The following is a 13,787-nucleotide window of genomic DNA, read 5'->3' as shown; positions in this document are numbered from 1 at the left end:
AAAACATAAAGCGGGACAACGACGGAACGGTTTAAAACATAAAGGGGGACTACGACGGAACGGTTTAAAACAAAGTGGGACTACGACGGAACGGTTTAAAACATAAAGCGGGACTACGACGGAACGGTTTAAAAGAAAGTGGGACTATGACGGAACGGTTTAAAACAAAGTGGGACTACGAAGGAACGGTTTAAATCATAAAGCGGGACTACGACGGAACGGTTTAAAACATAAAGGGGGAGTGCGACGGAACGGTTTAAAACATAAATCGGGACTACGACGGAACGGTCCAGTCACAGTCTAGACCTTCACACCGCCGTTCACACCGCTCTCCATCTGGCTGAGCTGGAGCTATGTTGCAAAGCAGAATATGTCCGTCTGTAGATGTGCAAAGTTGGTAGAGACGTTCCCTAGAAGACTTGCCGCTGGAACTGCAGTAAAAAGCTGTTCCACAAAGTACTGACTCGAGGGGTGTTACGACTGCAGTTGTTTTGTTGTTTGTGTGTATTTTTTTTGTGTATGTTTTTTTTAATACTTTGGATAGGTATGCGGCAAGGACAGATGCGCCGCCTGACACCGGCATCGGACCACCTGAGGAGACGGGTTGGAACCGGATTGGCTGTCCACTTTTCATAAAGATAGAGAAGAGCGGCCTGGCTTAAGGGCTCAGAGGGACGGAGTGTGTCAGCGTTGTGAGTGTGTGAGTGTTGCGTCAGGCTGGCAGAGGGAGTGAAAATTTGTGAAATGTTTTTGTGAATATTTGTCAGTAGCTGTGAGATGCCTATTTTCTGTTTAGCTAGATAAGGACGTAAGCACCTGTCTTTTGTTTTCATGTTTGTTTTTGCAGAAGTTAGTTAAACTCAGAGCTTAGGATCTGTTTTGTTTGTTATTTTGCCGTTTGCTCATGCTGAGATTTGATTCCAGATCAGATGTTTTCTGTTAGATATTTATTTCACGTTGTAAAATAAAAAGTATCTTTTCGTTTGAACCTTCCCGAGAGCCGGTCTGATTCAACTGAAGGATGGTATTTTCCTGTTGAGTTCAGGAACCCCTAGACTGGGTGCAGGGGGATGAATACTGTTGCACTCTACACTTTTTCAGCTTTTTATTTGGGAAAAGAAAATCATGTGTAGAACTGTGTGAACTTTGTGTTGGTCTTTTACATAAAATTCCAATAAAATATAGTTGTTTGAGGCGTGTGATGTGTCAGAATGTGGAAAAGTTCAAACAGAATGAACACTTCTGGAAGACACTTTATGTAAAGAACTAAAATATTCCTTTCTGAGCCTAATGCAGCATCTTCTCATGGAAACTTCCAGCAGGATGATGCACCATGTCACAAAGCTCACATCATCTCCACCATGACGATGAGTTCACTGTCTGAGGTTTAACGGGAGATTCTCATGGTGATGAGGTGGAATGGGAGATTCTCATGGTGATGAGGTGGAACGGGAGTTTCTCATGGTGATGAGGTGGAATGGGAGATTCTCATGGTGATGAGGTGGAACGGGAGTTTCTCATGGTGATGAGGTGGAACGGGAGATTCTCATGGTGATGAGGTGGAACGGGAGTTTCTCATGGTGATGAGGTGGAACGGGAGATTCTCATGGTGATGAAGTGGAACGGGAGTTTCTCATGGTGATGAAGTGGAACGGGAGATTCTCATGGTGATGAAGTGGAACGGGAGATTCTCATGGTGATGAAGTGGAACGGGAGTTTCTCATGGTGATGAAGTGGAACGGGAGATTCTCATGGTGATGAGGTGGAACGGGAGGTTCTCATGGTGATGAGGTGGAACGGGAGGTTCTCATGGTGATGAGGTGGAACTGTGTGATGCTATCATGTCAGCATGAACCAAAATCTCTGAATCTTTAAAACCAAGAAGGTCCAACTCAGAACTAACATGAACCAACGAGCTGGATGATGGAGAACTGCAGTTCTGCTGCAAATGGTGAATTTTGTTTCTTACATTATTGTTTCCTCTACACAACATCTTGACCTCAACATTCATTGTGCTTTAATCTGTCGAGTTTCTCTGAAGCCTAACGACAAGACGAAGGTCCTGCAGTGAGAAAGCCTGCAGCTCAGCAATGTTTCTCTTTAAAAAGTTAATAAACAGAGGAAGGAGCAAGGTTGCAGACATGATAAGAAAAAAAGAAAAGACCCCCCTCTCTCATTTGCATTAAGAAATAGAAAACATGCACAAACACGCTAATTTAGTGATGAAATGAATTGAACAATCACTGCAGGAAAGAAAAGCTCTCAGCTGATGAATCCTAATGAAATCTGACGGATAGGAATTATGCTGATATTGTTCTATGGACCTTAACCTTCTAACTTAAATACCAAGAAGTTTGCAAATCTCCCAATTACACCTGAGGGAGGAGAGATGGGTGAGACAGAAAGGCATGGGGGAGAAGGTGCATGCAGATGGATGTGAGATGGACCAGGAGCTATGAGACACAGAGGAGATGAGGAGGCTGATGGGAACAGGACAATGAGAGACGAGCTCTCAGGTCTGTCCAGCTTCACATGGAAACGAGCAGCAGCTTCATTCCATTCACACCACTGAGGAGCTGCAGCTAATACATGGAGCACTCACCTTTTTCAGAGTGGCAGCTTCCCGCTGTGAGGGGCTCCATCCTTCCTCCGCCTTCTCCTCCTCAGTATCCACCTCTCTGCCTCGCTCCCCCCTATCAGCCTTTCTCATCGCTGAGCGCTTCATTTTGGGATTAATGCGCGTGGCGGCGGTGGCTGGCTCTTTTGAGGGATTTGTAGCAGCGCTGCAGACACTTATCTTGGTCATTACGGGGCCCATATTGGATTCAAGCGTTTTAGTATCTGCCAAACATTGGGTGGAGAAGGAGTCTATCAGGGCGACATGCGCCCGGGGATTAAGATAAGGAGGCCCCTCATTACGACTCCTCTCCTCCTGCAGCGCGCCGACACTCGCCACTTCTCCAGCGACATCACAGCAGAGGTGCAGGTCCTCTTCCTCCGCTCCAGGAGACACAGGAGGAGGAGCCTTGTCCTCCAGCTCGGGGCCGGGCCCCTGGAGAAAGGGGGAGGTAGAGTGTAAGCTGGGGGAGGGCCTGGGGGGAGCAGAGAGGGAACTCTCGCTGCGAGTCGATCCTGGGAAAAGCAGGGCATCCTGGTTTGGATCCGACTGCTCTGAGAGAGACGGGCCCCCTCCTCTAGAGTCGTCTTGAGACAAAGTCGGGAGACTATGATCAGAAGCAGGACAGAAGGGCTCCCTGGCCCCCGGCCTGCAGCCGTACACAGATGCAGCCTTCAGACGGGGCCTCCTGCCGAGCGCCATGCTGTAGCAAAGAGGCGGGCCCAGGTAAACCTCCTCCGTACACGCCGCAAACAGAGTCTCCTCATCCCTGATGTCCGGGCTTGGCGGCAGCGACAGACAGGGGCTGCTGGACTCCACAAGCCCTCTCCCATCAACACAGCAGCTCCGTTGGATCTCAGCAGGGTTCAGATCCAGACTGCAGACCTCCTTAGGCCTGGAGGAGGATGTGTGGCGCTCGGTGCCTGCAGACAGCTCGGGGCTGGGGCTGCGGAGGTCTGGTACGCTGAAGGGGACGGGGGTGGAGCCCCTCTCCTCGGAGCACTGACTCACCTCGCCACAGTCGCTGTCATGCGAGGACAAGGACAGGTAGGAGTAGAAGTCTCCCTTGCGAAGGAGCAGAGGTCTGTGAGAGTGTTCCAGCACCTGATGGAAGGAGAGAAAGTTCTGCTTCGGACTCGGAGCTGCCATGTTTTACACAAGCTTCTCTGCTCTTAAACCACATTTATTTATCCAACTTTTGCAATTTAAGAACATAATAATTACCACGGCATGTAATCTTTGATTTGCATATTAATATTTCACACTTTTCTTAAGTTTTCTGCCTGATTTATTTTTGCCTTTTCAGTGATTAGCTTTTAGATTACTTCACTTGCTCCTAAAGAAACGAGTCATTACAGCCCAGACTTTATGATCTGCGATGCGATTTATTAAATGACTTTAACTGGCTGAACAAACTGGCTCCAAAGACTTCTCCTTCCTGAGAATGAACTATATCTCTACAGACTAAACATGAAGTTCCCCGTCTGCAGAAACGTGCGCTTTGACCCCGTGCATGTGTCGCTGGAACTCTACCTTGTCTTTGATGTGCGCCAGCGATGCAGGACCGCGGTCCAGGCCAGACACGCGGATCTCGCTCTGCTTCCGTTCTTCAGGATGCTCCTCTTTGCTTTTCAGGGCCATCGACGTCATGTCAATAATCTCCATCACAAAGTCATGAACGTTGTCGCTCCCGCTAACGGCGTGCGGATGGCGGGAGGACGACGGGGGGAGGGGCTTGCAGCAGCTGTAGCCACTCTGCCATTTTTTGGGAGGCAGATATGAACCTTTCGCTCTGACTTCTCTCCTCGCTTCCTCCGTCACAAACGAGGAGAATTTGAACTTTTCCTGAATAGTAATGGCTTTCCTTCCTCCTGCTCTGCTGGACAGACCGCCGGAGCTTCGATCCTCCACCGGGGAGAGGGAGGGAGGAGACGGGGTGGAGGTGCTGTGGCAGGGCAGCTCTCCCCTCAGCTGTCCCACCAGAGAGGAGGCCCGTTTGGAGGGGGGGGGGAGCTCGGAGGACGGCGAAGAACAAAGCTGACCTGCAGAATCTGCTTCTAATCTCAGGATGCTTATCTCTTCAAGCGACTCTCCTGCTTCGCCGTTCAGATAGAAGTCCCTCAGAGATTCTCCTTTCTGGGCGAACACACCAGACTCCTCTCTGAGGAGCTCGTCGTCTTCGTCCTCCCCTCTCACACAGCTCTGCTCTATGTTGCCATTCTCTACGTCGTCCACAAATTGGCTGATGTAGCTTCTTGTTGCATTTCGTCTGTTCTCTTCTTCTGTTTCTCTCAGCTCAGATTTTGTTTTGTTGTTGCCATCCACGGCGTTGTTTTCCATCAGTCTGGGGGCCGAGGAGTTCAGGAAACAGCCGTCACCCAGGTACAGGGAGGAGGAGGAGGAGGAGGAGGAGGAGGAGGAGGAGGAGGGCAGAGTGCTCCCGCACCGCAGCTCATCCCGGAGGCCTGCCTCGCTTTTACAGGCAGAGGAAGCCGAGTTGTAAGGAGACGGGATCCAGCTCTCCATGTACTCACCCCCCAGCACATAAGAGCCCTCCATCTCCTCTTCATCATCATCCTCGTTACCAGAAGACGCACCGCTCAACCTCTCCTCTTCTTCGTCCTCCTCATCCCGAATGCCAAGTTCCTCTTCAGTGAGTGTCAGTGTGGAGGAGGAGAGGAGGTCGCTGTCGTCCTCGTCTTCGTCCGTGCACGCTGACGAGACGTTGACCAGCATGCTGAGACTGGCAGCGTCCGCTTCGTCCCCGCCTCTGTTGTCGTTCTGGCTGGAGTTGGAGTCGCCTGTCAGGCGGGGATCCAGGAAAAGGTGCAGATTCCTGAGCGCTGCACCCTCTTCAGACCCCAGAGACCAGTCCTCAGCACTGCTCAGCTCTGTGAGCGACGCTGTGGCTGAACCTTCACTGATCAGCGATGGAAGCTCCTTCTGCGAAGAGCTCAGGATCCCCGAGAGAGGAGCGTGGCGGCCACCGAGAGACAGGGACGCAGGGAGGCGGGACTTCCGTGGGGAGCGGCTTCGTAGCGCCATGTCAGAAACGCTGCGGGTCATCTTCCCCACCAGAGGACTTTGGATGTTTTCCAGACGTTTCAGAAGGTCCAGAGTTCTTCGGCTCAGCTCTCCGTGTTTGTCTTCACCAGCGAGGCCGTCTCCCATCTCCCCGTCACTGTCCTGACATGGAGCCAAGCAACTCTCCAGGGAGGCCCTGCGACACAGCGGGTCTTTGGAGGGGAATAACTCCGCGCCTACCGCCAGCAGGGACTCCAGAGATGAGCCCTGAGATAAAACTGGACCTGCTGGCTGCCTGATAGGAGCCGGCAGAGTCTCCGGATGGCTGAACTGGTCAGGGTTTAACCTCCTGATGTTGCCACAGGACACAGAAGACTTGGCGCAGTTGACCTCAAGTCCTCCTACGTTGAAGTCCGAGTCGGAATCCGGAGGTGTTAAGATGCTGTGTCCATTAACAATGATTTCAACAGCCTCCCCTCTCCCCCTCCTGCTCCTCTTCCTCTTTTCCTCCTCTCTGTTCCTTTTATTTTCACTCCGAAGCTCATCCCTACTCCATTCTTTCTCTGTCTTTTTCATTTCTATCTTGCTTGTCTGACGGAACTTGATGACGTTCAGTTCTTTCCCAGCTTGTCTCTGGTTTCCTCTGTGATTCTCTTCCTCTCCTTGGATTTCACTGTTTGTTGTCTCTGTGTCTCCCGTGTCACTCACAATCCCGCTCTCACAATCTGAACGCCGACTGTTGTCCGACTGGCCGCTCCCACCTTGCTCACCATCCTGATCTCCAGCGGTCCTGTCTCCTCGTTGACCTCCAGGGAGATCTGGGAGGGATTCGATGGAAGAGAAGGAGGAATCCTTGCTGAAGCTTTTCAGCAGGACTTGCTGTTTCCTTTTTCCTGGTTTAGCTTTGTGTGAAAAGGAGGAAGTGAGAGGAAACTGAGGCTGCTTGTATAATTCAACAGTATGGAGGCTGTACACTTGGTAAAGCTTGTTGTTTTTGGGGACGGTTTGGATGTCGGACATCTCCAGACGCCGAGTGGCTGCGACGTCGGTTCTGACCATAGGATGGTTCCTTTGACACGGAGGACTGTCTGAAGGTAGACTTGGTTCTGTGGGGAGGTTTTGAGTCAGATCTGGCTCAGGTACTTCGTGTGCTTCTGCCTGGGTTATTATCATATCTGTTTCATCCCATTCCCAGGAGTCATCTGGTGGTGGTGCAACCAGACCAGCAGTTACTGGCCTGATCTGGTGGAGATCCACTAAACCTGGTTCCAGCGAGTTTCCAGAGACCTGCATGAAAGAGAAGAAAAGAAAAGTATTTACAATGGTTCATTTGAAAGTTGCTGATTTAGAACAAAAGATGAACTGTGAACATCCAACATCTCATGCAGCTGCATTTAAAACTCTACTCTAACCCTTGTTACCTTCCAGGAGAAACACCAATTGTCCTTTAAATGAGCTGGGTGACAGCGGACGGAAAGAAAAAGATGAACTGGAAGAAGACTCGTGGAAAGTCTTCCACAACGTTGGGTTGACGCCAGTGGATGAGGTGCAAGTCAATGCACACACATCCTACTGGACTCCATGACAGCTGCAGCCCCCTCCACCTTCTACACCACCATGACGCCTTCAGAGCTTTCCCAGCCGGTCTGCAGTAGCTGGATGGATCGGAGAGGATGACATACAGGGCTGTGGTAGAGAACTGTCTTGTGGTTTGAGCAGAACTAGCTGCTATAATCCAGGAGACATTATAATCATCTTCTGCCGCTCATCCTGGGTTGGGTCGCAGGGGAAACGTAGATCAACTGATAAATCAAGAGCTTCTCCTTCTGGCTCAGCTCCTACTCCTACCACGACAGACCGGCGCAGAGTCCGCATTACTGCAGACGCCGCACTGATCCGTCTGTCCATCTCATGCTCCATCCTTCCCTCACTCGTGAACAAGACCCTGAGATATTTAAACTCCTCCACTTGAGGCAGGACCTGACTCCCAACCCGGAGAGGGCAATCCACCCTATTCCAGCTGAGGACCATGGTCTCAGATTTGGAGGTGCTGATTCTCATCCCAGCCGCTTCACACTCGGCCGCGAATCGCTCAAGCGAGAGCTGGAGATCACAACCAGATGAACCCAACAGGACCACGTCATCTGCAAAAAGCAGAGACCCAATCCTGAGGCCACCAAGTCGGATCCCCTCAACACCTTGGCTGCACATAGAAATTCTGTCCATATAAGTTATGAACCGAATCGGTGATAAAGGGCAGCCTTGGCAGAGTCCAACCCTCACTGGAAACGAATCCGACTTACTACCGGCAATGTGGACCAAGCTCTGACACCTGTCATACAGGGACTGGACAGCTCGCACAAGGGGGTCCGGTACCCCATACTCCCGGAGTACCCCCCACAGGAGCCCCCGGGAGACACGGTCTAACGCCTTCTCCAGGTCCACAAAGCACATGTAGACTGGTTGGGCAAACTCCTACGCCCCCTCCAGGACCCCAAAGAGGGTATAGAGCTGGTCCACTGTTCCGCGACCAGGACAAAAACCACACTGCTCCTCCTCAATCCGGGATTCGACTCTCCGGCAGACCCTCCTCTCCAGGACCCCTGAATAGACCTTACCAGGGAGGCTGAGGAGTGTGATTCCCCTGTAATTGGAACACACCCTCCGGTCCCCCTTCTAAAAAAGGGGGACCACCACCCCAGTCCAGGAGACAATATAGAGATAATGGAAGACAATAAATAAGTTGGCGTTGAGACTGAGACCGTCTACAGGATGGTGTTGGGATGGTGGCGCTGGTAGAGATGATGCCTGGGATGTTTTAACTCGCTGGAGACCAGCATTATCTTCTATGACAGCAGACTGAAGGTAACTGAAGCCAACAGGCTCAATGAGCTGATTAAGGCCAGCAGAGTCATGTGGACAGAACGAGACGGTGCAGAGACAAAGATGCGGTGTCCGTACTGAACCACACCTTCAGCTGATGTTCTGATGAGTCTCTGCTGTCATGGAGCCCTGACATCCGTATGGTTAGTCAATACATCCAGCAGAGGGCAGTGCAGAGTTTGTCTACGACTTCTGACCTCCGTTTCAGACAGAAACAAACATGAAGGCAACAGAGGAGATCATGACGACATTCATTCTCACAAAGAGACGTAAAAACGGGCAGAAAAGTCGTGGTCCGCGCAACACGTGGCGGTTTCCTCTTCGTCTTTGTTCCTTTTGAGGGTTGTACCTCAGCTCTGCTGCTCAACACTGCCCCTGTGGTTTCCAGTGGTCCTACCCTCCATCAGGAACACATCTGACAAAAACTCTGCACACAAAACCGCCAGCAGAAGTGCTTAAATGGGTCTTTATGCCGCCATGTGGTAACGCTGGGCACCATGGGAGATCAATCGGACCCTAGAACTGCATCCTCAGATATCAGTTTTAAGTACGAATGTTCTTTTAATTTCGCCTGAACAACCTGCCTGATCACCATATGAGTAGGCTTTGCATATATTATTGAAACTTACACACATTATTGGCTTTTGTTGCCGTTACTACAAATTTCTGCCTGAAAAAATAAATAAGTTTTTTGAATGTGATTTTTAGAAGTGAACTGATTTACGTTGTGTTCAGACCAAACGCGTTTTGAACGTCAAGAGCGGCAGGTTTCCATGTAACGTCTATGGGGAGGCGCGGCAAGGGGGCGTCAAGCTTTCTCGCATCGCGTTTTGAGCGTTTTGGGCGTCAGCGTTCCACGCGAAACGTGCATCAAATGCCAGAAATGGACAAAGCTGAACTTTTGCCGCCTGACGCGGGCCGTCAACCAATCAGAGTGATCAACTCGCAGCTCCTGGAGGATTCCTGTGGTGAATCACGGGGCTGAGATGCCGTTACTCCATGTAATATTTAGGATAACCATTCCTTGCTAAAAAGCTGAATGTTACTGATTTGGCAACATAGCAGGATACGTTGCCTAGCAACACTTTGTTTGGGGGGGGGGCTCTCTGCTGAGTGCGGCTCTTGTTGCATTAACACTGACTATTTACTGCCCTACGACGACGTTCTCCAGCTTTATTTATTAAATAAAACCATGCCATCTCTCTACTGCACCGCCATCATTCAGACTGACCGGAAGGAAAACTCCGCCTTTCCTCCTCTCTTTTTGCCGCTCGTTCCAGACAAGCGGCAGGAAAGTTGGGAGCGTTTTGGGCGTTGGACATAAAAGTGGCAGTTTAGTGATCAGCGTTGAGCGTTTTGAGTGTTTTCGACGCCCAAAACGCGTTTGGTCTGAACACACTGTAAGGAAGGAAAATTATTTAAAGAAAATGTAGTTGATTTGAACACTGATGAAGGCCTTTTTTTATAGTCTTTTTTTTAAAATATGGGGACTGAATGATCATCTGAAGAGGATCCACGGCATATCTGAGGGTCTCTTCTATGAGACTCCAGTCTATGTCTGACGGGGTTCGGATCTTTGTTTAAAAAAAAAGAAGTGAAAGCGTAACACAGACAGACGACTGTGATCATTAAAAACACAAATCAACACAAATTATTCCAGTCTCTGGAACAAAGTGATGAATTATTAAAGAAAGAGCAAAAAGCTGTAAACCCAGAAGTAAATATGTAATCAAAAGTCTTCAGAAGCTTGGTTGTCTAAAAATGTGCTGAGACTTAGGAAATCTTTCCTGCCACACACATAATTATACAAATTGTGCCGCGTCTCGTTAATAAGAGAGGGTGGTAATTTGTATTAGCCATTCATAGCCTATTAATCTAATAAACTAGTTAGCTGTGCGTGTGTGTGTGAGAGAGAGAGGGAGAAATTCAGCTCTGTGTAATGAATTTCTATTAGATTTGTGTTTATTCCTCGTGCTGATAAGGGAGACGTGGGTAATGACTGAACTGGGTTTTGCACTGCAGATGTTTCAGAAACACCTTCAGCTCTGAGAGGAGGAGCCATCAATCAGCTCAATGCAGACAAATTGAGGATTTGATGACTCACATAAACTTTATGCATAATTTATATCTCTAATTGATCCCAGTTTTCTCATTTTGCCAGAGTTTATGACTAAAAGGAGAGGAGAAGGTTGATGTGTGGTAGCCACAGCAACACCTTCAGCGTGCAGAGGCGCTGATGGGTTGTCCTCTACACCCCTGACTGTCTACATCAGCAATTAATTATATATCAAATATATGTAAAAATTTAATTTATAAATTCATTTACTGATTTTACCTGTAGCAACCTCCCAAGGCCGAATTAACCCCCGAATCAGATAAGAACTCATGACTTTCTACTTCAAAAGGAAGTCCATCTACACGTCTCCAAATCAGAGCTCAATGAAAGCCCTAAAAATCAAATCCATCTTAATCCTGTAGACAGACCTTCACGTTAAACCAGGAACCCTGCTGGTCTTGTTCCTGGTAGGAAAAGTCTACACAGACAGACTGTGGCACCCTTTTGAAGTTGGACCCTGGTAAGAGCCTGTTGTCCGTCACCCCAGGAGGTCCCTTTGTATCCACAGCACACAGAGACCAGATTCCAGAGCAGAACCTTCAAGCTCTGAACTCTAAAACTGTATAAAATCCTGGATGCACCCTCAGCACACCTGGATAAATTAATCCAAGAATTTAACCGTTTTTCAGATGTGAAATCCACAGAAGTTAGCAAGATAGTTAATTTCTGTGATTCCTTGGATGGAGCAATGGCGCCATCTAGCAGACACCATCAAACAGGTTGAGATATGCATTTCAGGCTGATTAAATACACTGTGATTAACATTATATGCTGTTGTTATTAATGACTCTGACTCAAAGTAAGAACTTGTTGTGTGGAAATGTATTTGAAATGTCTGGTACCTGTTAACAAACCTTTCCCCCTTTTGACAGCAGCAAAACTGTTTTAAGGTTCATGTTTATAAGGATCATTCATACTTCTTCTCATCTATAAATGGATTTTATAGACATGTTTTGATGTTGGAAAAATGTTAAGTTTAATTCCCCAAGAACTTAGTATTTTGACCAAACCTTCAGACCCCATGTCCTGACCCCTGCGCTCTGATTGGATAATCTAAAGTCCGCCCCAGAGCGCCGGCAAATTTAACTGCGGGTCTTCCTGGAACTATTTTCTTCTTCGTTTTTTTTCTCGTTTTTTCCGTTCTTGTCTTCTTTTTCTCTCTTGTTTTCTTTTGTTTTTCTCTTATTTTTTCGTCTTGTTTTGTTCTTCTCTTTGTTTTCATTTGATATTTGCTTTAGTCGTGTTTTTGTCCGTCTGGCGTCATGTTCGTTTTTATTAAGCTCGCTCGACTGCTTAACACCTGAAAACTCATCCAATTCTGACTGAACAATTTTTGCTTCTGACACACCATCGAAGCTGCTCTCACGGCCCACAAAGACTGTGACCAGTAACGCACGGACGACCCAAACGTTACTGCTCCAGCTGATCCCAGGACTTTGCCGGCACCCGGGATTCTAACCGGAGTTGGGTCCAGCTTCAGACGCCGAACCAGGTGGTTCCAGGCGAGCTCCTGACTTCTGCGGAGGTCCCCTTTGGACAAGTATCAGGACGACCACTGAATCCTTGCCCACTGGACCCAAGGTTCGGGTTCTCGACCACCAAGGCGCTGAAGTAAGACCGACCCATTATTCCACTGTCTCCGATCCAGCTGGTGTCTTAGCAGAAGCTGCCCTTTTTAAATCCATTCCCCCGGTATCCGCCTGATAGTCTACCCTGACATATTTAGTTAACTTCATTAGACTTGCCATCTTTCCAACCTTCCTAGTTGTGTAAGTTATGTAAGCTGCTTACATAAGTTTACCTTTATTAATTTTATTTTACATTTTTGTTATTGGCTCGGTTCGAGCTTCCATACTCTCTCTCTCTCTCTCTCTCTCTCTCTCTCATCTTAGCTAATTCAGTATTTGATGCTTGCTGACGCTATTTCTGGTTTACATTATTAATTTCATCTGTGCCTGATGATTTTAACCGGTGTGGTTTTTAATAAAGTGTTTGGTAAAGTTGTGGTAGCGTGATCGACCTTGAAGTGATTTGTTTCCTCTGACGAGAACTTACAGTAAGCGTATTCTGAGAATGATGGTTATCTGTTTTTAGACAAATATCATTGTCATATTACGGTATTCCCTGCCTGACTGTATAACAAATTTAGGGCTGGGTGGTGCCCCGAGATCGTCCGCATGTCTAAGGACACAGCAAATTAATAATTAAAACACCCACTGTCACTCCGACATTGGATCACAGGTTAACGTTAATGAGAACACGCTACATACACTACTCACAAAAAGTTAGGGATATTTGGCTTTCAGGTGAAATTTATGAAAAATGCAATATGTTCATGCTACAGTGATATAATATCATAAAAGTAAGACATTTAAGTAGAAGGATGCACTATTGATTTCCTCATCTCAAAAAATTCATTCAACACAAAAGGTAACAACAATGGTAGTTACACCACAACAAAAAATTTGAACGTCTCAATATCTCGTCATGTGCCCTTGAGCATCAATTACAGCTTGACAACGACGTCTCATGCTGTTCACAAGGCAACTCATTGCCTGCTGAGGCATGGCATCCCACTCTTCTTGAAGGGCAGCCCTCAGGTCATTGAGGTTCTGGGGTGCAGGGTTTCGAGCCTCTACACGACGGCTCAGCTGATCCCACAGGTTTTCAATGGGATTCAGGTCTGGAGAGAGTGCAGGCCATTCCATTTGAGGTACACCAGTCTCCAACAGCCGTTCCCTGATGATGCGGCCTCGATGAGCAGGAGCATTGTCGTCCATGAAGATGAAATTAGGCCTGTGCTGTTCATGTAGGGGCACAATCACTGGATTAATGATGTTATTCAGGTAGTATGGGCTTGTCACTGTACCATTCACAAAGTGTAGGGCAGTTCTGTACCAAGTGGACACCCCTGCCCACACTGTAACACCGCCACCACCAAAAGCTCGCCTGGTGACAACAGTGGCTGATGCATAGCGCTCTCCCTGACGTCTCCAACATCGTTGCCGGCCATCATTTCTGCTCAGTGTGAATCGACTTTCATCAGAGAACAGCACTGAGGCCCACTGGTTCCTCGTCCAGCGTAAATGCTCCCTGGCCCATGCAAGACGATGATGCCTGTGCCTGGTGGTGTGGTCAGGTACCCGT

The 13,787-nt window shown here is 48.3% G+C and overlaps 1 protein-coding gene across 1 annotated transcript in view; it reads right to left on the bottom strand.

The window, feature by feature from the left end:
- akap6 (A kinase (PRKA) anchor protein 6) overlaps positions 1-13,787 on the bottom strand; it is a gene marked incomplete at its 5' end in the record, with an annotated part of 238,431 nt that overhangs the window by 25,262 nt on the left and 199,382 nt on the right. The window contains 2 exons of the mRNA XM_079261663.1: positions 2,603-3,721; positions 4,151-6,928. Of these exons, the coding sequence (XP_079117789.1) occupies positions 2,603-3,721; positions 4,151-6,928 (3,897 nt within the window). The remainder of the gene's footprint in view (positions 1-2,602; positions 3,722-4,150; positions 6,929-13,787) is intronic.

This window comes from Telmatherina bonti (genome assembly GCF_933228915.1).
Source record: "Telmatherina bonti genome assembly, chromosome: 22".
In the NCBI taxonomy this organism is placed as follows: Eukaryota; Metazoa; Chordata; class Actinopteri; order Atheriniformes; family Telmatherinidae; genus Telmatherina; species Telmatherina bonti.
The sequence above is the reverse complement of the archived record's forward strand: the minus strand, read 5'-3'. Positions and strand labels throughout refer to the sequence as shown.